The sequence below is a fragment of the Protopterus annectens genome, chromosome 8.part0, assembly GCF_019279795.1.
Source record: "Protopterus annectens isolate FY-2018-M chromosome 8.part0, PAN1.0, whole genome shotgun sequence".
NCBI classification, from domain to species: Eukaryota; Metazoa; Chordata; order Ceratodontiformes; family Protopteridae; genus Protopterus; species Protopterus annectens.
The window spans coordinates 1,858,771,441-1,858,795,026 of record NC_056741.1 but is presented as its reverse complement, the minus strand read 5'-3'; the positions used below and the strand labels follow the sequence as shown (position 1 = coordinate 1,858,795,026).

The window sequence follows — 23,586 nt, the reverse complement described above, 5'->3', positions numbered from 1 at the left end:
ACAGGTAGCTGTAGTCCCATTTGATTACAGATATGCAGCAGGTTCATTAGGTTTGGGTTTTGGATTGCTCTGTAGGCCAGGCATAACTGTTACTTAAGAAGTCTATATGATACGGAGTATAGTGAAAGGGACTTTAGTCAGTTTGTGTACGGCACATGCTGGAGCCCCTTGATCTTTGTTAGAAACCTCTGATGCCTAATTGCTGCAGGTGCGTAGTATGGTACATGCCAAACGGGGCATTATACTCAATTATGGGCCAGATAAGTGCCAAGTATAGGGGGGTTATAACTTCTTTTGCTCTCAAGGTGATGCCTTTACTAATCAAGTGTGCTACGTAGAAAGCTTTACTTAGTAAGTAGACCCATGGTGGTTGAAGTTAAGGTCATAGTGAACTAGTGATCCCAGGTCCCTTACCACTTCATAAGTACTTAGGGTATTGTTGATTTGATAGTGAGAGGGGACATTGTTTGTGCTGAAGGAAATGATGATGCATTTCTTTGCATTTAGTTTGAGGCTGTGACTAATACACCAGTCGTTGGTCTGCATGAGACCCTGCTGGAGTATACTGACATCATTTGGGGGATTCAGTGATTGCACCAAGTTTGCAGTCATCTGCAAACTGCCACAACCCCTTAGTTTTGACCTAAACTTCTGAGAAGTATATACCAAACAGTAGGGGGCTCAGCACTGACCCCTGTGGCACCTCACTAGTAACAGGTCTGCTGGTTGATGTGGAGTCACCCATTTTGATAGTGTTTGTCTGGTTTATGAACCAGCTGGCAACCCATCCTATACTGAAAATGCTGACATTCACCTATGTCTTTATTTATGAGGTGCATAATGATGCATTCCATGACCTTACAGATGAGGTTGGTCAGGCTTATGGGTTTGTAATTCCACAAGTCTGTTGCTGGGCCACCTTTGTGGAGAGGATCAAAGCCTGTGGTTAGGGTATGATTGAAAATGGCAATTGGTTGTTATGCTAGTTCATGTTTTAACCTGTTTTGAAGACACCCTGGGATGTTGTCTGGTCCCACAGAGGCTGTTTTTTGTCTTGGACCAGGCTTTGAGGATCTGCTCTTCAGATATGTAGGGTAGCGGAGAAGTTTGAGGGAAGGTTTGTTGTAAGTTAGGAGGGGATAAGGGAGTGCACTTTTTGCCAAACCTATCCGCTAACAGGTTTGCTATCTCTGTAGGGTTAGTGTGTGTGATACTGTTAGCCACTAGTTCTGCACAGGCTTGGGTCCTACCCTTTAGGTTATGTACATAGCTGTAAAATGCCTTATGGTTATCCTTGGTTTTACTTGCTAAGTTTCTCTCAAAGTAGCCCTTGGAGGATTTGACAAGTTGTCTTATTTGCCTGTTGAGGCTGAGGAGGATGCTTTTCCATTGTTGGTGTCTTGCCTTTGTTTTCTTGGACAGCAACTTTTGTGTTTTTTGGAAAGTTTGTTGATGCTGGATGTCTCCCATGACAGCTTTTACTTGGGGCTATGTCTTTGATACAGCCAAGTTTATACAGTTATGCAAGTGTTTGGGTTGTGTAGTGTAAGCTTTGGCATAGTTACCACTTCCAGTTTGGGGGGTGGGGCTTGGAATGCATTCATACCTTCATGTAGGAACGTATGATTTACGTTGGAGAAGTTTTTAGTCTGATTTCACCCTTTGTGAGTTCTGCTGTTGGTGCCAGCTCAAAGATGACTGATTTGTGGTCAGTTTTAACTGAGGGTTTGACATATGACAGTGCATCTGTTTAACATATTGGTAAGGACCAGATCCAGAATGTTTGTTTCCCTTGTCAGGGTATGGACAATTTGTTCCAGGGCGTTTGAATTGGCAAACTCAAGGAACTTTTGCTCTAGCGAGTTAGGGCTAGTGTAGGTTTCCCAGTTGATGGTGGGATAGTTAAAGTACCCTATAACCAGTGTGTTCAATAAATTTTCCAGTCTCCAGTTTGGTCAGGTAGGCTTTGTGGGCATTGTGACACATGGACACATAACTAAGAACTTGTCTTTGCCTCACTGTAGAAGCAATACAGGCTGGACCATATGTGGGATTAGATGGTACATCTACCTGTAAGACTCTTTCAACCAGTAGCTTAGCTGTAGTAGGGCAAGAGGGGAAACTACCCCTGGTGCAAAGTGTTTGAGAAAAGTGATCATTTGATCCCGATCACTCTCAATGCAATACTAACGTTTAAAAAACGGCATTGCATTTTCAGTCAAACCTGATAGTTGTAGCCCTCTGTGTATGGTCTAAACTATAACAACTACTTGTAGCAAGTAGTTTGCTGCAGTTTAAAAGTAAAAAAATAATATATAATTTTGTTTTTTTTTTTATTAAAACATTAGCTCTTTAATATTGCATGGAGGCAGGTTATAAACTGTAGCAATTGTTTACTACAGTTTAAAAGTCTATTATATATATATATATATATATATATATATATATATATTATTTTTTTATTTTATATATATATATATATATTTTTTTATTTTATATATATATATATAACTAAAACCCAAGCTCTGTAGTGTTCAATACAGGAAGGCTAATACTGTAGTAACTATTTGTTTGCTACGTTTGTAGTAAGCAGTTTGCTACAATTTAAAAACATTTTTTTTAACTAAGACATAAGAGTTACAGCGCTCTGTGCAGGCAGGATATAAACTGTAGCAACTGTTTGTTATATTGCTACAATGTAGAAGAAGAAATTATCTTTAATAAAATATGTTGAATGAATGAGGGTTGGGGGCAGGGTAGAGAAATGGGACCAGAATGGCTGGGAGGGGGGGTCGTGCATCTGGCCACCTGTTGGTGTGCCAGTAGACATTTTTTTTTCTCTTCAGTGGAAGGGCTTGAGGGGAGCATAGATCTAACTGTAATAAACTGATTGCTTACAACGTAGTGATCAGCTTATTACAGTGAAGTGCCTTTTTTTTTTCACTTTAAGAGCTGAGGGGGGTGGGGCGCTGCTTCATAGTACCGGCTCAGGTCACTGGTTGAACCAGCTAGCTTCTGCTCCCAACATGCCAGCTAATGTCAGATCTGTCCTCTATGAATATGACATCCCTGAAAGACCCTGTGCACTAACTACATGTAGAGCAATCCTAGACATTTTGTAATGCCAGTTAAAGTGCCAGCTATCCATATCAGTGGATAGCTGGCATTTTGTCTTGCCAGCTAAAAGTAGATATGTAAACTGCATGGACAACATTGCCTTAAATAGAACCTTGTCATAAAACTGTCAAACTGCAGTACTCCATGCTCTTTCTCAGAACGCAAATTTGGATGAACAGACAAACAGTAGGAGGCAACGCCAGGAAAAAATTGAAGTCAGGGATAGTTTCAACAAACTAGTAGCTACAAAATAAATATTTTGATTTGTGTCATATAAATGCACACTGTTCCTGTAATAGGTTGCCCCCCCCTCCATACACACATGGTGACTGCAATCCTCATTTCCTTGACAGTCCAAAGTTGTGAAGCTAAGTCAGGAGTATTCTGTGAAATAAGGATCAGTTTCAACTTTGGTACACAAAAAACAGAATCTGGAGAGTAAATAAAGAATATTTAATATAAATGCAGACTGGTCCTTTTAAAGCTAGATGTGCAAATGACAATAGAGTAAATTGTCTGCAGCTATAGCAGCCAGTCCCCAATCCCCATGTAGTGACTGCAATCCTCAGTTGCCTGCAGGCCAAAAATTTGAAGTAAAGTGAGGGACAGTTTGCAAGATCAGTGGCAGTTTAAAAAAATATTCACAAAATAAGTATTCCAACTTATTTTATGCAAAATGCACATTAGTTCTGTAAATCTAGACATTAAATTGAGCAAACAACATCCATGGCTCTTTACCAGAGTAATGATATGAAGCAAAATCAGGGGTATTCTGTGAAACTGGGAACATTTTCATCTTTAGTAAACAAAACAGCAGCCAGAGATTAAATATTCCATCCTATTTCACACAAGTGCTATCTAAATTACAAGCCTTCAGCCACAGCCAGCCCCTCTCCCCTGCCATTTTGTGGCTACAGTCTTCGGTTACTGTAAGCCAGCTAATAAAATCCACCCAAAAGGCTACCCCCAAACCAACCACCCCTGACACTAAAGTTCCCATCGAAACACAATTCAACTCCCACTTTGTGAACTCAATTCTATCCTTAGTATCACAGGACAGTTCCTTCCTCACTCCCCCAATAACACTAATACAAGCTTCCACAAACAAACACACCAACAACACAATCAAAACCAGCATCAAAAACACCCTCAAAAAACTAAACAGCAGTCAAAAGCACAGCTCCCAAACTAAAAAAAACTCACAGCACTCACAGCAGATCTCCCCATTGCTATCCCAGTCTTCTCTTTGCTATTGAAACTAATTAAAAATAAACTCTACTTAAAAAAATCTAAGATATAATATCCACTGACACCATACACAAAGATACCCACTGACCACTACACTTAACTACTTTTTACCCATACCCCCCTCCCAAAACAAAATCAAATCTAAATAAAGATGCATCCATCCAGCTGTCTCCAAACCTCACCCCCCTCCAGCATACTACCTCTCACCACCCCCCCATAGTACCACTATAGCCCTACTCTCCTTCTAAACCACAAAACCGTTTCAAATATAAGAAGGCCTCACAAGTGTGGCTCTTTGTCTTTGGATATGTCCAAAGCATTGAACAAATCCTCACACACAAACTGCTAAAGTATCTAAATGTCAATTATCATCCTTACCTGGTTCCACTTACTTAACTGGAGCAGGTACCAAGCTGTGTGAACCTGTGAAAATGGGAAAATTCTCTCTCTCCTCAGCTGCCCATAACTAGAGGAGTCAGTTCTTCTATCTTAGGACACTCACATTCACAACAGTCTTCAGCTCCATTCCTCTCACACAACATGCATCATCTATTATTTATGCAGAGATGACACTACCTTAATTTGTGCTACACAAACATTACCACACTCCTGCAAACAATTGTTCAGTGGCACAGGCTAAGCTATTTGGAATAACCATAGACTCCCACCTAAAATTTGATAGTCATCTCAACTTAACTATTAAAAAGTACATGCCAAACTTGGGTCACTTGCCGTACGTATCAAACCATTTCTTAGCAACAACACAAGATAGCAGCCATTGCCAACTTCACTTCATCTACTACTGCTAACATCTCCTAACCTACAATCAGCTCAAACTGCCCAACCTCTAATTCTACAATCTCATTCTATCTTTTACCTCCCCAATAAGTGTCCTGCCCTCAAAAACCTAGTACAACATCACTCAGCCCATCATCAAGCAAACTAGTACTAGAAGTCACCAACAGCTACAATAGCTTTGGAGATGCACTATATAGTAGTTCAATGGCTAAAAATGGAACTCTGTCCCTACTAGCATTCAAAACACATCATCCAAAGCCTCCTTTAAAGACCTCATCAGGCAACTTCTCAAGCAAAGTTGGCAGTGCCATGATTGCTCCCCAGGCTAGTGAAAGCGGATAACATATACATACTAAATCTAGAGCACTTGATAATAGTTTTCAATCTTACTCACAAATACTGGCTAATCTACAATGTATGTACTGTACCTGTGTACTATGTATGTATTCTACCTATGTTCCAAATTTCAGCTGTACACCACAAATCTATTAATTACCTTTATTTTTAAAATTAATATTTTTTGTTTGTTCTCTCCACTGTAACTGTTTATGTGCCGCATACCATTGTAAAAACATGTCTCTTGTAATTTGTGCGTATACTGATCATGTCTAAATAACTAAATGTGTCTGTAGTTTTTCTTTGTGGAGCTTTTCTCCCCGGGCCTCTGCTGAAAAAGGGCCTTGTCAGACACCCCCGGTTAACAAATGTAATATATATAAATAAATAAATACTTGCCAGCCCAAAAATGTGAAGCAGAGTCAGGGGCATCACGTGAAAGCAGGGACAGTTTCAAGAAAACAGCCACAAAATAAATAATTCTGATTTATTTGTTAGAAATACACACTATTCCTGTAAAACCAGACATTAATGTTAGCAAATGACAATAGAGTAAAGTGCCTTTTAGTCATACCCAGCTCTCCCCATTTAGTAACTGCAATTCTCACTTATTTGCAGGACAGTGAATTAAAGCAAAGACATTCTCTGAAATTAGGGCCGTGTTCAACAAAACAGTAGCCACAAAATAAATGTTTTGACTTAATGCACACTAATTGAAACTGATCAAACAAAAAAGGCAGAAAGTAGCTTCATCCATAGTAAGCCCCCACCTTAGTAATTGCAGTCCTCAGTTCTTTGCTAGACCAAAGGTATGAAGCAAAATCATGGGGATTCTGTGAAGTTCAGGACCGTTTCAACTTCAGTACACACAAATAAATAGTCAGGACATAAGTATTCAACTTATTTCATACAAGTACAGGCTGATCCTTTAAAGCCAGATGAGATTATTGATGGTTGGGGTTTGGCATAATGGTTAGTATTTACCTTACAGACATAAGGTACAGGGTTTGATTCTCACTTTTGAAGGGAAATTGACTAGTCTTAAAATGGTCCACAAGGGCAGCTAGCCTAATACTTAACTATGAGCAAACAATGTGAATAAGTTGCCGTCAGCCACAGCCAGCTGCCTCAACTTCTGTCTGCAGTCCTCAGTTACTTGCTCAAAAAGGTAGAACCAAGTCTAGTACAACTAGTGAAACTGGGGACAGTTTCATTAAAAAAGTAGCAACAAAGTAAATATTGCAACATATTTCATATAAATGCACCTAGCCTTGGAAATGAGTAAATAACAACATTTGTAGCTTTCCTCCACAGCTAACCCACTCTCCTGTTTAGAGACTGCATTCCTACAGTCTTTGTAAAGTGACACTAGGGCCTGGGTGGCAGCCAGAATCACCCCTATCATAATTTACTCACACAAGGACTGTGATTGCAGGTAAGTTGTCAGCTTGGAAATTAAAAAAAAAATCTTTCTGTGGGAAACTGTGGGTAGAAGGAGTTAGAAAGAATGGCAGCAGTTTTGTAGACTATCATGAAGTTACGTACAGGTCTAGAGAGAGGAGGGATGCTAAATCAGTAAGACATGATGTGGCAATAATAAGGATTAAGACAGGAAGAAAAGAAGAGCTGTGCAAGTATTGAGATTGATTTATTTATTTGCATTTGTTTACCAGATTTCAGTGGTGACCAGAGGAGAAAAGTTCCTCTAAGAAAAGCAGTGATAATGCAAACAAAAGATCACAGTAAAATGCAAATACATTGGTTAAAATAGCAAAGCATCATCTTCAGCAGTGGCAGTAATAATAATACAGACAGTAATAAGTACCAGAAAATGTAGTTACATTGGTTCAAATGCAAAGCACATCCATGCTATGAAAAGGCAAATACCTTAGTGCAAACAGCATATTTGAGGTATGGAAAGGATTATTTACAAAATGGCAATAGCAAAACAGGCAGTGTCTGTAAGGGAGTAGCATTAATGGAAAGCTGGTTAGTGTGTTACGAGAAATTGTGAGAGTAACCTGTCTTTCAAGGCAAAAGAGGGTAAGGTAACTATTTACATTTACATATTGTGTGATGTGTTTTGAGAATTTGAGAAAACAGTACACTACCTCGTGGGATATAATGAGGGAGTGACTATTTACATGTGTCTGTACTTTGTGAGTTGGCATAATGTTTAAGGTATTTACCTTGCAGACACGACCTACAGGGTTTGATCTCACCTTTGGTCACTGTTTGATTATTAGCTAGGCATGTAATATTCACTGGGGTTAGAGTTTGGAATAGTGGTTAAGCAGTTTACCTCACAGACATAAAATACAAGGTTTGGTTCTCACCTTTAAAGGGAAACTGGCTAGGCATGAAATGGCCTGCAAGGATAGCTAGCCTAGTATTTAGTTGTAAACCTATTAAAAGAGATTAAAGGATAAAATGGAGTTAATGAAGAACATTAGTATTGATAAATGACTGAATGTTTTGCTAAGACTGAATCAGTTTTAGGAGTTCTTTGGCATTAACTGATACAGCAGTGGACATCATGGTGCAGTTAGTTGTTTTTTGTTGCATTATACCTTATTATTTTATTCCTCTGTACTGTAATATAGAGTAATTTTGCATATTAATATGTACAGGGTTGATGCTAGTATAAGGCTGCAGAATAATTTTAGGAAGAAAGCCTTGTGATATTACTTCCCTTCTTTTATCTTTTTTTCCTTTTTATTATGTGGTATTATGGATCTCTAAACTGGACTAATACAGAAGGCGAAAAATACATTGGACAAAATGGACATAGCAGTAAATGAGAATTGTATAAATTGTAAGTATGGTTTTGCTACTTTTTAATTATTTATCTAAGACTACTAGAGAGAGGGTATATATAATATTAAGTAAACACAAGTCAAAACTGCTGAAAAATATGTAGTCGGAACCAGGTGGGTTGGTAAAGTGGAAAGAAGATGCAAGTTAAATTTAAGGATGCAAACTCAGACAAGCACAAGGAAACTGTTGATGAGGCTAACAGCCAATGATTTTGATGAAGGAGGAGTAGGCTGTGGGAATGGAAGTTGGACAGTGCAGTAATACAAGATGGTTCTTTTCATGATGGCTAGAGCCTCATTCTTTTAACAGAGTGTGAAATAAATGAGAGAAAGGAGATGGGAATGTATAGGCTAGGAAATAAGTAGGTGTTGACATGGTAGCAGATCAGGATGCTGAGGTGTGGTATTAAAGACTTGAAGGGAAGATGTGAATCTAAGAGAAGTCAGAGAGTTTATTAAAAGCAAATAGGAGGGGGAAGGGGAAGGAGTGTGATAGAGGGGGAGAGAGAGAGGAACAGCCAGGAATGACATCAGTGGGGTAGGTAGATAATATAATGGGTAATGGAAGGGAAGGTAATGAGAAAACAACTAGGTAGTTGAAAACCTATATATATTGATGAGGAAGGGACAAGAGACATGATGAAAAATGATTTTGCAAGGATTATCACATGGGTAGGAAAATTTCTTAGGAGTAGATAGTGAAGAGTATAGTACTGGACGGTAAGAGAGAGGGATAATAATGACTGCTTAATAGAGTAATGGAAGTGGGTAGGAAAAAAGCTACTTGCCCAGGAAGGATGGCTGGATAACAAATTATATAGACTGGAAGAGAAGTGAGTATAAGAGGAGGTGGAAGAATGTGTGGGGTGAAAAAGTGAAGAGCCCAGTCACACACGTGAGCTGTTATAGTTTAACAGACCAAACGGTCATGCAGCAGATGAACTCATCTAGCTCAAAATCTACTTTGCAGAAAGAAAGAAGCATTATAAATATGTAAATAGTTCTTTGGTGGGAGGAGGAGGATGTTGGGGGATAGGAGAGGTCTTGTAGCATCAAATCAGAAAATATTCAGTCTGAACAAAAAAGATGGAGAGGACATTTTAAAGAGACAAGGAAAGTTAAGGCTGAATTGAGCAGTAGAGAAATAGTTAAGAGAGTGAAAGCTACAAATGAAATATGGAAATGACAGGGAGATTAGTTCAAATATTAGGAGGTAGAATGTAAATGGACTAGGAAACGGAACTAATTGGGAGAGAGTTTTAGCATATATCGAGAGAACACCAGCACAGGTAGTTGCAGGAGACATTTAAATAGTGAAGAGTATCTAACATATTCAGCAAGGGAGGTTGTATGTTAGCAGCAAACGCATCATAGAAGAATAGGGAACAAAAAGGAGTACCATTATTGGTGATAATGTCCATTGAAAATAGAGAACATGTTTGAGGATGAGAAGAGAGGAATTGCAGGAATTAATGGCAAAATAGAAATATCTGAAATAGTTATAACATTGGTATATATACCATCCAAGGCTTCTTTAAGAGAGTTGAGGAAAATTTTAGAGGTGATTGCGGTATGTCTGGGGGACTGGAATATAACCGTAAAAAGGGAAGAAGCAGAGGTAGAGCCTAGAGCCAGAAGACTTGTCAAGGAAGGCAGTTTCTTAAAAAGTTGCTTAAGCTCAGTAGGGATGATAGTCGCAAGAGAAACTACTGTAGGTAGAGTGGTAGGGGACGAGTATACATGCTATTCAGGTAGACTTAGAAGCTGGTTAAGGATTGATAGAAACTATATTGTTAGTATTTACATATGGTTAAGAGATTACTATGGACCCCCTACAGTTGCAGATCATGGAATAATAGATTTGAAAATTGCAGTATTGAGAGATGGGGATCAAGCTAGACATTTGGAGGGTTCTGGGAAGGTTGTTTGCAGATGAAAGACAGAAGGAATAAGGAATATGATAAAGCAGGCCTGATGATAGATGAAGATGGTAAAGAAGAGAGTTTACAGAATACAGCAGAAGTATGGGAGAGGGTAAAAAAGGAGGACAGCGGAAGTATTCAAAGGCAAGAAGCTGAAATGGGAATGGAGAGATGGAGGAAGTTGAAAAAAATAATAGAAATCCAAAGGAAATGAGAGGAAGGAATCCAGAAAGGTGAGACTGGGAAAGAGAAATAAGGAAAATAATGCAGAAATAGGAATATGAGAAAATATGGGAAAGTCAAATAGCAATCGAGAGATTATATTTTAAGGGCAATTCCTAAAGCAAAAATATCAATGATTTTAAGATTAAGACAGCAAGAAATAGAGAGAGAGATGATATTTGAAGAGACAAGGAAAATAGGTTAGGGATAAAATTGGGAGAGAGATCTTGGAACCCTTACAGAAGAGAATAGTGAAGATAAAGAAAGGGGAAGGATAATGGACTGACTGGAGTTAAGGAGAGCAAAAAGATATCCAACAACACTGATAAGAACGAGATATTAAATGCATGGAGTAGAATGGTAAATGGAAATCCCTAGTTAGTGATAGTTTTCCTATGGAATTCTGTAAGTAGAAATAGTAGAAAAATCAGTTTGGCTGTACAGTGTTGTTAATAGGAATCCCCCACCTGAATCATGAAAGAGGCAGTGATTTCAGAAATTTATAAGGAAGGAAAGGATACCAGGTTACCAGTTGTCGTATAGTCCCATATCAGTACAAAATCATGGTTATAAATGCTGCAAGCAGAAAGGGTGGGGTATTACCAAAATTAATCCAGGAGGGCCAAACAGGGTTTGTTGGGGGCAGACTAACTTCAGATAATTTGATTAAGATGTTATTGTTAATACAAGAAGCCTGTAAGGAGAAAAAAATAGCACTTCTTTCCGTAGAAGCTGAGAAGGCATTCAGCCAGGTAGATTGGGAGTATTTATATGAACCTATAAGAGAGAGGCATTTCCTGAGGCATGGATATGCTTGCTAAAAGGACTGTATGATGATGTGAAAGCAAGAGTAAAGATAAGGGCTGTCTGTAATTAGAAGTATCAGGCAGGGATGCCCTCCCTCTTCTTTATCATTTGCATTATATATACAACCACTTGTAGAAATTATCTGGAAGTCGCATCTTAGGTTATATACATGAGCACAGTCAGATAAAAAATTCCACTGTACGCAGTTGGTAATTTAGTCACATTGACAGGACACAGGGAAGACATGGAAAATTATGGCAGATTATAGAAGAATTTGTGAAAAGGTCAAAGTACAAGTGTAATCAAGACAAAAAAGATGGAGAGGAAGGGGAGCAGGAAAAGGTGTGGGTGAATGAGGTAAAATATTTAGGAGTAAGACTGAGGTACAGTGGAAGTCAATGAAAAGCACATATGAGAAAAATATATAAGGTCAAAGGACAGTCTAGGAAGTGGAATACGGTAAAATTGATTTAGATCAAAGGATACAGATGTTGCAAATGAGTATAATGTCTCAAATGTGTCTACTCATGTCTTGCATTTTGTGTTATTCCTGGTGTAGAATGACTGTGCAAGCCTAAATGCTAAGAAATACATTAAGGATGGTGCAGACAGGAAAAAAAGATAACAGAAGAAGGCAGACTGGAAAAAAAGATAACAGAAGAAGAAATGGGGGTTGAGAGAACAAAGAAATATTACAGAGCTATTCCTAGACACTCCAAGGGATCAGTTGTAGTTGCAGTGGGTGAAGCAAATGCAGGAGGTAGTGTTGCAATTATGGAAAAGGAAATGGGGGGACATGGAAGCAGTGGGAAATCCCACTAGTTTGACGTGGAGGATAATCAAGAAGACTTCATTTGGAGATCGGGAGGAAACAGCAACAAGTCAAATTTTGGGCACAAGTGATGGTGGGAAAGAAGGTAAAAGCATGGGAAGAGGTGAAGGAGAAGTTTCACTTGGAGAAGGACTTGAAGTGGGAGTTCTAAAGGATTAGGAGTAAGTGATATAAACTTACAAAATTGGTTCTTTGGATTTGATGAGTGGAACAAGGGAAGATGGACATATGGTGCAAAAAAGATACACCTATAATGATGGAAGAATGAGGGGGGTTATGAAATTACCCAGATATATAACCAGAACCAGAAGGTTCAGAATCTTTGTATGGAAATGTTTGCCTTAATATTTCTATAATCCAGCAAGGTTAGCTAAGTTGTTTCTGACAGTGGGCAGCACTTCTTGAGGCAATGTTACAACTGCCTCATGTACACAGACAACCCTCTCCTCCACCCAACAAATTGCAACACATGTGAGAGATGCAGCCATATAGCCAAACTGGAGGCTAAGCTCTAACCAGTCAGGAGGAGAAGGAAACCACACTCACTACAATTCCAGTCTCAGCAAACCAAGCACATAAAAAGCAGACACCCAAGCACAAAACAAAACACGTGCAACACATAGCTCACAAAGCCAGTGGCTAAACAACACACCTGATACACTTGTAATAGGTGACTAGGCTGAACAAGGAGAAGGTCACAGTGAGCTGCCTGTCAGTAGGATCTGCCATATAACACAAGCACTCAGGTCACTCCAAGGCAAGTACAAATATGACTCAAGTCATTGTCCATGTGTGAATGACCTGAGTGGACTACATGAAAAGAGACATAGAGGAGCTCTCTGAGTATGTAGCCCAGGCTATGACCCTGACCTTGAGTAGCATCTTACCCTCACCAAGAATGATGCCACAATATGAAGACAAGATGATCAATTTCAACAATTGGCTTAAGTATTGGTGTCATTCAAAGGGGATCCAATGCCTGTCAGCCTGGGATGACATGCTCGACAAGCCACGATGCACAGCTTGCACCTGTTACCCCTGGGCTTTTGGATATTGGCAAAGGCTATAGTGCCTTTTTTAGGCAAGGCTCAAAAGACAAACCCACCTCCATAGGTATCGCAAGGGATAAGAAACTAAGAGTAATGCTACTCAACACCAGAAGTCTAAACCTCAAGATGCACACACAAACTCTCCTTAGCATGGATAACATCAGTAACAGAAACCTGGTTCAAGGCTCCCGAGAGCACACCAGCACTACCAGGTTATACCTCATACCCCAAAACTTGGACCGAACCAAAAAAGGAGGGGATGCCCACACCTCCAGGTTGGTGGTACAGCACGAAGCATCAGAGACTATCCATGTGCAACTAACAGTGGGTAAAACTGCCTTCCAGTTTATAGCCTGCTACAGACCACCCTCCCAAACCCAGGAACCCCACTCAGCCTTCCTGAGAACACTGGAAAATATGAAGGTCTCTCCAAACACCATTATATTGGGCGACTTAATCTACCCAAACATAGACTGGGAGCATTAAAGGTTCCTAGAATTTATAAACTCAAATGCTATGGAACAACTTGTTACCACTCCCACAAGAGGGGAAAACATACTGGACCTGATCATCACCAACATGGGGACTCTATGCTCCAGACCAGAAGTGTATCCCTCACTGGTAAGATCAGACCATAAACTAATCTCACTGGATATTCACATCCGACCCCACCCCTGCCCAGAAAACCACAGTGAAAAACTTCTCTAAAGCAAATTTCACACTCCTCAAAACCGAGGTGGAATCCTTCAAAGCCAGACCGCAGAATCCTTTATAAATGCATTCTATGAACACCTTCAGGAATGCATGGATCTTGCAATCCCAAATAAAACCAAGACCCAATCCTCCAAAGGCAGACATCCTGTCTGGTGGACCCCAGCCATAAACAAACTATACAATAGAAGGAGGAAGCTACTACATGATAGAGCAAAGGGAAGGCATTTCTGATCAGTATTAGCAAAAAACTACTGGCACTCAATAAAATCGTCTAAGGCCAGCTTCAAAAGAAAAATTGCACAGGACACATAATCACAAGGCTTTCTTTAGTTATGTTAGGAACCTGGGTGGGAATTCCCAGATATGCTCAGAATTAGTCCAAAATGACAAAAAATACACCGAACCCACAGACATTGCCAACATCCTAGCTGACAGGTTCAAAAAGGGCAAATATCTATCCCAGCAGAGTGCTGCCCCCCTGACATCTCAGATAGTCAGTTAAGAGCCGCCCTCTCCAAAGCAAAAAACACAGCATCAATGGGACCAGACGGTGTCCCGGGTGCATCCTACATGAACTCCAAGAAGAGCTAAACCCAAACATAAAACTACTGTTCAATCTCAGCCTTACTACAGGATATGTACCCAAAGAGTGGCGTACAGCAACAGTGGTCCCTCTCCACAAAGGTGGTGCCTCACCGGATCCTGGAAACTATCACCTAAGCCTGACTAGCTTGGTCTGCAAAGCTATGGGACGGATCATCATGGACCTCATAAATAAAGATATTGGGGACCTACAGACACTGGATCCTATCCAGTTCGGCTTTGTTAAGGGCAGATCCTGCCTCTTAAAGCTGGTCGATTTCTTTGAAACAGTCACCAAGGCCATAAGGTGGTCCACACAGCCTACCTGGACCGCCTTCGATACAATACCCCACTTGGGCATTATAGATAAGCTCACCAGCTTAAATATAAACCCCTATGTCACTAGATGGGTTGCAAACTGGCTCAAGGACAGAACCCACATGGATAGAATTGCTGGAGCCATGTCAGACTCCAAACCAGTTACAAGTGGCATCCCACAAGGCTCAGTCCTGGGACCTCTCTTGTTCAGTATATATTTCGAGGTACAGGCCAACACGGAAGGACTGTGGCTGACCAAGTTTGCAGATGACTGCAAACTGGATAATCTACCACAAGCATCCTCCAAAAGGGCCTCATAGAAACAGACAACTGGTGCCAGAGCCATGGCCTCAAGCTAAACGCCAAAAAGTGTATAGTCATCCCCTTTGGCAAAAACAAAATGCCCACAAATTACCACATAGGTGGTAATCCATTAAGTACAGAAGAAGTAATTAGGGACCTGGGGACCCAAGTTGACAGCAATCTCTCATTTGACAACCACGTGGCCAAAGTGGTTAGAAGAACATTTTATATAGCCCACCTAATCATGAAGGGATTCACATCTAGATCAGGGGAGGTCATTGTGCCTCTTTACTCATCCCTCATCAGGCCCATAATTGAGTACAATGCCCCTTTTGGGATGTACCTTACCAGACACCTGCAGCAACTGGAAAGACCCCAAAAGTACCTCACCAAGAGGATCAAAGGGCTCAAACAGATGTCATATGCTGCCCGGTTAAAGAAACTCTAGCTCTACTCAGTGGCATACCACCTGCTCAGTGGCGATCTGTGCCTGACGTATAAAGCCATGTCCAACCCAGAATTAATGGACATGCTGACCTCAGAAAATCCAAATCCCATCGAGAGACTTGAACCTTAGCACTGAAATAAATAGGACATGCTGGAGGGACAGATTCATAACCCAGAGGCTCCCTTCACTCTGGAATAAAATCCCAGTCCAGGTTAGGCAGAGTCCCTCATTGACTCTCTTCAAGAGGAATCTTGATGAGTAGATGAGAGATCATAGGTTTACCCCGGTGATCACTTCTGTGTCACTGTTAGACAGAGGCACAGTATACTAACCTCAAAAAAGGGCATAGCAAAATTAATTTAAAATGGGTGGCGAAAGCCAAACACACTCTGGCTAGGCTTATAAATGCCCTAGGGCAGATAGCCTAGTATGAACCTATGAACTTATTGGAAGTGTAAGGCTAAAGAAGGGACATGGGGACATATTTTTGGGATTGTAGATTATTAAGGGAGTTCAGGGCGGAAATGGAAATATTTAATGAAGGAAGAATGGCAAATGCAGTCAAGTTTATGAAGAAATTGTTTTTGATAGATTATGAAGACGAGATTCCAAATAAGACAGAGTCATTAGGGCTTATAAAGACCATAGGAAAAAAGATTCTGACAAAGAAATGGAAGAGACAAGAAACTGAGTGTGATGGAGATAAGAAAGACGATAGGAGAAAAGAACCAACAAGATTCAAGAGAGGTAGGAAGGATGGATGTAGGAGGAAGGCACTTAGTTTACTAAAGATGTCAGAAGGGTAGGAATAAAGTAAAAATGGCTTGATGCTATAGGTGTCCAAGGGAAAGGGTTTGTATATTGTTTAGGGTTTATATAAAGGAAATGAATAAGTCTGTAGATAAGACAGACTGGATATAATTTGGAAGAATTGGTAAAAGTCTTCAAGATTTATTAAGTGAATAGATGGTGACCTAAGATCTGTACGACATAATGTGACATGCTGTTGAAATATAATAATTGTGATACCTGAGAACGGTAGAGTAGCTGCATTCATCTTGTTATAATGATATAATGAAAAGTATATTAAATTTAGATCTAGTGACCTGGTGTGAAGATAAAGTGCACTAGGTTTGTGGATTGCATTATTTCTGTGCTGTGTTGAAAATGAATTTGAAGTTTCATACAAAAAAATAATAATAATGTGGAATGGTAGTATGTATGCTTCTTTGTAGATGACTATTGCTGATTAAGAATATGGGGTAGATGGTAGCAGCAGTCTTGAACAAGTCTGATGGTTTGAAGAGAGGGGGTTTGGATACTACAAAAATAATTATAAGAATGATTACCTTTGGGAAGGAGCATTAAGAATTCATTTTTGTAGTTAATGGGACAAAATACTTGGATATTAAGATATTGCCGAATTTCAGGAGATTCTAAGGGTATTTCTCACCTTAGTGGAGCTAATAGTGCAGCTTTTTCAAAACTACCTCATCCTTATCTGTTCTTATTAACTCAAAATCTCTACTGTTATCTGCCAAATCACACCTCCTGTTAATATAACTTGCTTTTTGTTCCACGTTTTCCAACTTCAGTTAACTGTTACAGTACAATTGTACTGCACTGAATTTTTGGTACATCATGCAGTTATTTCACAACACTTTGATATAGTAGCACACTGTGTACAATAATGACTATGTACATATATATGTGGGTCTATATTACAACAAATGATAAAAAGAGCTAATGCTCTTTTATCGAACACTAAAAACTGAAAGCAGTAAATGTCAAACACATGGAACAGCGATTTTTTTCTCAGGGGAAAAAAATCACTGATCGGCAAAAAAAAAAAAAAAAGAATCCAAACACAAAATAAAGTGGGGGGGGGATTTGCCCACCCCACCCCCTACTTAAATATACCAACTCTGAGATCACACCACAGTGGAGGAAATGGCAAAGTCCTGAAAATGGCCCAGCAATTTTTTTCCTGGGAAAAAAAACTCTCTGTTCTGTGTATTCGGCATTCAGTACTTTCGACTTTTAGTGTTTTTGCTCTGTTTATCATCCGACTTCGTAATGTAGACCCTATATATGTATATATAAGCATATGTATTTATATATAGCAAGGCTGAGACCAGCTACTTGAGACCAAGTACTTACTGAATGTAGAAACCAAAAATCCATCAATCACTTTAAGAAATCATTAAAATCAGCATCTGTGTGATGAAGCAACCTGAAGATGCTGTAGAGACAATGGCTAACAAAAGAGGCATAAGGAGTAAAAGAAATAAGCTGTCCAGACTTCAGATACCAGTTAATATCTTATAAAATTAGGTATTCTTATGTTTTGAACACCAGTAGTGTAAACCGTATACTGTTTTAAATATTTAACTCGTATTACCTATGTTGGTACTGCTCAGATTTCACTTCATGCTGACAGTTTCTCCAATGCATTCACAATCAATATTATGTAAATAGTGCTTTTTGCTGAAAGTATCAGCAGTTGTGTATAGATCTATGTTATAACTCATGTTGAAACTCATGTTGACTATGTCATGCACTCTTATTTCCTTGATGAATGACAGAATGGCTGTTATAATGATGACATTGCTTCCCTAGTGTGTGTATGGGAGACATTTGGTGTTTATGCCAAGTGAAGAGTGCACAGATCAGCTGCAGGTGTTATTTGATTGGTATGTATGATGAGATGAAAGTGAAAAGTGTGGTAAAGAGATAATGAGTGTAAACATAGAAGAAGGAGCTTCTGGACGTTAGGTGATCATTGATAACTGTAACTGTAGAGCAGGTTTTAAGAAAAATGGATCCAGATTATTTAAAATGAGTGCATTTGGGAGACCAGAAGTAGGGGGAAAGGAGATGTATGTATGGTCAGGGTGATAGCATATGATAGGAAGGTGTGGAAAATGAGAAGATATGTAGCAAGCTGGAGGGAACAAGAGTGGCTCTGGAATAGCTAGACTGTGTCAGTGAAAGAGATGGTGTTTGGGGGATGTACATGAGAAGAAGATAATAGAAGAATAAAAGATGTGCTAGCAGATTGAGGTAAATGGGTGATTTAAAAACAGGTTTTGGTTCAAGTAAGGGTAAGTGGTTGAACTATTTACAGGTGAAAAGGCAGTAGGAGAAGAGGGAGGGATGCAGATTAGAGGGCGGCAGCAGAAAAAAAGGAAGTGAATATGTCATAGTACAGACGGAAATGGAGAAAGAAGATGTAGGTTGAATAAGAAGAGGAGGAGAAGGAAGTGGAAAAGTTGGTGGAAGGAGGGGTTTGGCAAAGTTAAAAAAAAAAAAAAAAAAAAAGACTTGTGGGTTGAGATATGAAAGGAGTTCCAGAACCATAAAGCAAAAAGATCAATTTTATGCCATTCAGATAAGGGTGTTATACTAGTGATTAAAACTCTGTAAGTGTGAAGAAAGAGCAAATTATTTGAGAGGTGAGTGTCAGTGAATGAGGAAGATGTGTGAGACAACAGCAGTGATTTGGGAGGATATCTACAGTGGGAAAAGAGCAATGAAGTTTTGCCTGTTCAAGTTGGGGGAAGAAAATTGCATGGTTGATTAACAAAAGGGTAGGATTCATACATTTTGGTGAGCTGGGTTGACAAAGATTTCTAGTAAATGAAAGGTAGGGGAATATGGAAAAATGATGGATAGTAAACTTATTAAGTAGGACTAGAAGACAGTGGTTGCAACAGAATGTAAAGAGCACACGTACACACACAATTCATAATTTGTGAAGAAAGAGCATATATTGATGGTTGTTCCTTCTGTGTCCCTGTCTGGCCTGTGTGTGTGTGTCGGTGTCTATGTGTGTCGATGTGTCTGTGTGTGCGTTTGTTAAAGGCAGTAGCACTTATAATTCTACTTCCTTTGCAGCTGTTTCTTTACATTATTTCTAGAGTCACTTCATTAATGGGATTTGTGCATATAACTTGACATAATTGTTTATTTTTAACCAATAAAATGCTTGCTTTTCTGCAGAGAAAAGCATTTTTAAGCCATTTTAGCGGCTGAGTTATTTATTTAACCCTGAGACAGAATAACCTTTCATTGTACTCATTGTTTGTATTACCCTGAGTAACTCGTCTTCTATTCTTGACATAATGCATGGTTTTGTGAATGTTAAAGTATGTCTTTCAGAAAGTGAGATGAAGTGTAATTACAGTGATTAATAAAGGATATTTATTTTTTCTTTTTATCTTTTTCCAAAAATTGTAGTCCGTAAATCTGCCGAAAGCAAAAAGTTTCATCAGCCAGATCTTCTGATAAATCGACAGAGTAATGCAGAAGATAGGAATGTTCAAACCCCTGACGATGATACGAGTTTGACAGACAACTGGACCATAGTCGATTCACATAAGAGTAACAATTGTACAGATTTTACACCCCCTGAAGAGCACATTAACTTAAAGTCCCTCTTTTCATACTATCAGCATTTGAATGAAAGAGAGAAAAAATTTCAGCTGCTCTTTTCAGAGGTGCCTGCCGTTTCACATGAAACTACAGATGTTGGTGAAAACGTAGTCCTGACAAGTTGCATTGCTGATGATTGCAGGAATCAGTTGCCTCTGTTGGACCATCAGTGGAGTCCATCAAAAGAGCAGGTTAACTGTGCCAATAGCAATTTACATATTTTGCCACTGTATAAAAAGTTGGATCCCCAGCTGCACGTTGGAGGAGAATCTTGCACACATGCTAAACTGGACACAAGTTTTAACTCTCAACCAACTTTAATGGAACAAGCAAGCAGTCCTTTAAAATGTACTGTTTGTATGAAACAATGTAAAACTGTAAACGAGCTGTTAGAACATGTGTATTTGCATACTGTTGAAAGAAGTTTACAGTGTCCTGATTGTGGAAAGGGCTTTACACATCTTGGTCTTCTTAAGGTACATAAGCAAGATCACTTAAAGAATTCTCTTAAATGCACTGAATGTGGCAAAAGTTTTACTTACCGGTCATCTCTTTCACGTCATCGGCGAATGCACAAAGAAGGGAGACGTTTTCAATGTACTGATTGTGGGCGCAGTTTTACACGTCTTGATAACCTTGCAGTACACAAGCGAAATCATGCACGAGAAAAAACTTTCAAGTGCTCAATATGCAATAAAAGTTTCAGATACAAAGCAACTTTGGCCGGACATATGGTGTTACACAAAGGAGATAAGTCCCTAAAATGCAAAACATGTGATACATCTTTTAAAAGCTTTAATAATGTTTTGGAACATAAATGCATACAGCCGGGAGCAGAGACTTTAAAATTAGTTGATCATAGAAAAAGTTCTTTACAGTTATATAATGGAACAAGCCAGCAGCAAGTCTGTGTTGGTGAAATGCCTTACAAATGTACAAAATGTGAAAAAAGATTGAAATACAAATCATCACTAATTGCACATATGCTGATGCACAAGAAGGGGGAGATTTTAAAATATCCTGTTTCTAGCATAGTTTTTGAAAATTTAAGTGAGCTTTCAGACCAGAAGCATATTGACACAAAATATGGCAACATTAAGCATTCTTACATAGAAAATAGTTCTAAGTATATTACTTATGTTGCAGGGCTGAAGCAAATTTGCAAAGAAGAAAAACCTCTTAAATGTGCTGTGTGTGGTAAGAATTTTACTTTGGCATCATCCCTTGCCCGTCATCAACGCATTCATACAGGAGAGAAACCATTTAAATGCCCAGATTGTGGGAAGAATTTTTCACGCCTTGATCATCTTGCCGGACATAAGCGAACTCATACAGGTGCAAAAAAATCACAGGTATTGGAGCTGTTGCCCAGGGGTGAGATAACAAAGAGCAAGGATAATCGTTCACATTTTAATACAGTCTCAAAAGTAAAACATATTGAAACACAAGATAAATGGTTTAAATGTTCTAATTGTAGTGTCGCTTTCAGACAGCTGAGTGACCCCATAAGCCATCAAAAGACTCATTCATTTGTGAATCTTTATTCTTCTGCAGTTTGTGGTAATGACTTTAACCATAAGTCTTTTGAAAAACAGTTTCAGATGCACAGTAGAAACACACCTTTAAGTACTTATAGATGCAGAGTAGTATTAGAGAATCCAAGTGGACTTGTAGAATGCAAGGGCTTACACACAATAGAGAAGCTCTCGAGAAGTCCTAAAAATGAGAAACGTTTGGCTTATTCTGTTAGTGTCACAGAACATGAAAGTAACCAGAGTGACCCGAGAGAAAAATCTCTTAAATGCAGTGAGTGTAGTCAGAATTTTACATTGCTTTCATCTTTAAGACGTCACCAATGGATTCACACAGGAGAGAAACCTTTCAAATGTATTTATTGTTGGAAAAAATGTTCTCGTTATGATTACCTCACTGCACACAAACATAGTCACACAGGTACAAAAAGTCCTGAAAATTATAATTTATCTCCTTTTCAGGAGAGCTCAGATAGGTGTGTAGGGTTTGAGAACAGTTTTGTAAATTCTGAGAAGCTATCAAGTTATGAGCAAGCTCAAACAATTGAAAAATTCTTCACTTGCACTGTGTGTTATAAGAATTTTACACAGCTGTCGCATTTCACAAACCATCAACAGAGTCACTTAGATGAGAGACCTTACGTGCACTTTGAATGCGGGAAGAGCTTTAAGTACAATTCCTCTTTAATAGAACATCTTTGGAAGCACGAGGGAGAGAAGCCTTTTATTGGCAGGGACTGTAGAATGTGGTGTTGTGCAAGCCTCAATGATCTTTCTATCCATATGTGTGAATGTTCAAAAAAAAAAAATGAATTTAGCAGCACAGATTATGGGCACTATTTCATGAGTCTGGAATTTTTAAGTGACTGTAGCCAAGCTCTAACAGGAGAAAAGCCTTTAAATTGTACTGAGTGTGGCAAATATTTTACTTTACCCTCATCCTTGTCACGCCATCAGAGAATTCACACAGGAGAGAAACCTTTTAAATGTACAATTTGTGGTAAGCAGTTCACACGTCTTGATTATCTTAAAGCACACAGACGAATTCACACAAGACAAATTCACGAAACTAGGATGTCCACTATTACAGTATAGTATCCAGGGTTCTGCTTCTAGTTCCTTCTCTTGACTGAGGTCTTTGTTGTTATTGAAAACATTTGGCATACAGTGGATATAAAAAGTGTACACACCCCTGTTAAAATGCCAGTTTTTTGTGATATAAAAAAATGAGACCACAATAAATAATTTCAAAACTTTTCCCACCTTCGGTGTGACCTATAACCTGTGCAATTCAGTTGAAAAACAAACATCTGTTAGGGGAAAAAATAAAAAATAAAAAATGTACAATAAGCTGCTTGCATAAGTGTGTACACCCTTAAAGTAATACTTTGTTGTGGGTGGGTGGTCACATTAAAGGTGGGAAAAGTTTTGAAATGATTCATTGTGGTCTCATTTTTTATATCACAAAAACAGCATTTTAACAGGGGTGGGTACACTTTTTATATCCACCGTAGGTCAACAGACATATACAATTTTTATGATATTTTCTAGTCTGGCTTTCTTTAAAATAATGTAAAAAAAAATTCTTCTGAAATTTTAAGCTGTACCTTAGCTAAGAGAAGAGAAGGGGAAATGATTAGGAAAAAGTCTGAAAGCCTATTAATGAAAATTGCTGCTGTTCTATTCCATTTTTGCAGCGGAGTGGTAAGTGAAGAAGATGCCTACAAAATGTTTGCCATGAGTGATAATTTCATATCAGATTATTTATATCATTGCCTTAAATGTTGAAGTTACCCTCTGAGTAGTTCTACAGTAGACCAATGACCTTGTTCCTTGGGGTCTACCAAAGAGGTAATATCCCTGTCTACCCTCCTGTGCCTGAATGCCCAATTGTCTGAGCTGCTATTTTGTAAGCAAAGGATATAATGTACACTGCACAGCCCTGATTGTAAACACAAAAGTAACTGCTGTAGACTTTGTTGCCAACCATTTCACCATGACTCCTTTGCTTTCTATTCAGAACTAGTGAAAGAGCATCACACGGAAGTCGGGGAACACATATAATTAACAGAAGTTTACTCTGCAAGTGCAGCACGTGTAGTCAGAAC

At 39.0% G+C, this 23,586-nt stretch overlaps 1 protein-coding gene across 2 annotated transcripts in view; it reads left to right on the top strand.

Annotated features, from left to right (window-relative positions):
• Positions 1 to 22,624, top strand: part of LOC122809681 (zinc finger protein 888-like) — a 209,694-nt gene extending 187,070 nt beyond the window's left edge. The window contains exons 2-3 of one of the 2 annotated variants that reach the window (XM_044081355.1): positions 8,257 to 8,314; positions 19,752 to 22,624. In XM_044081355.1, coding sequence (XP_043937290.1) covers positions 8,281 to 8,314; positions 19,752 to 22,573 — 2,856 coding nt within the window. In that variant the 5' untranslated portion in view covers positions 8,257 to 8,280 and the 3' untranslated portion in view covers positions 22,574 to 22,624. The remainder of the gene's footprint in view (positions 1 to 8,256; positions 8,315 to 19,751) is intronic. The other variant, XM_044081354.1, reaches the window with a different exon arrangement.
• Positions 22,625 to 23,586: the final 962 nt, after the last annotated feature.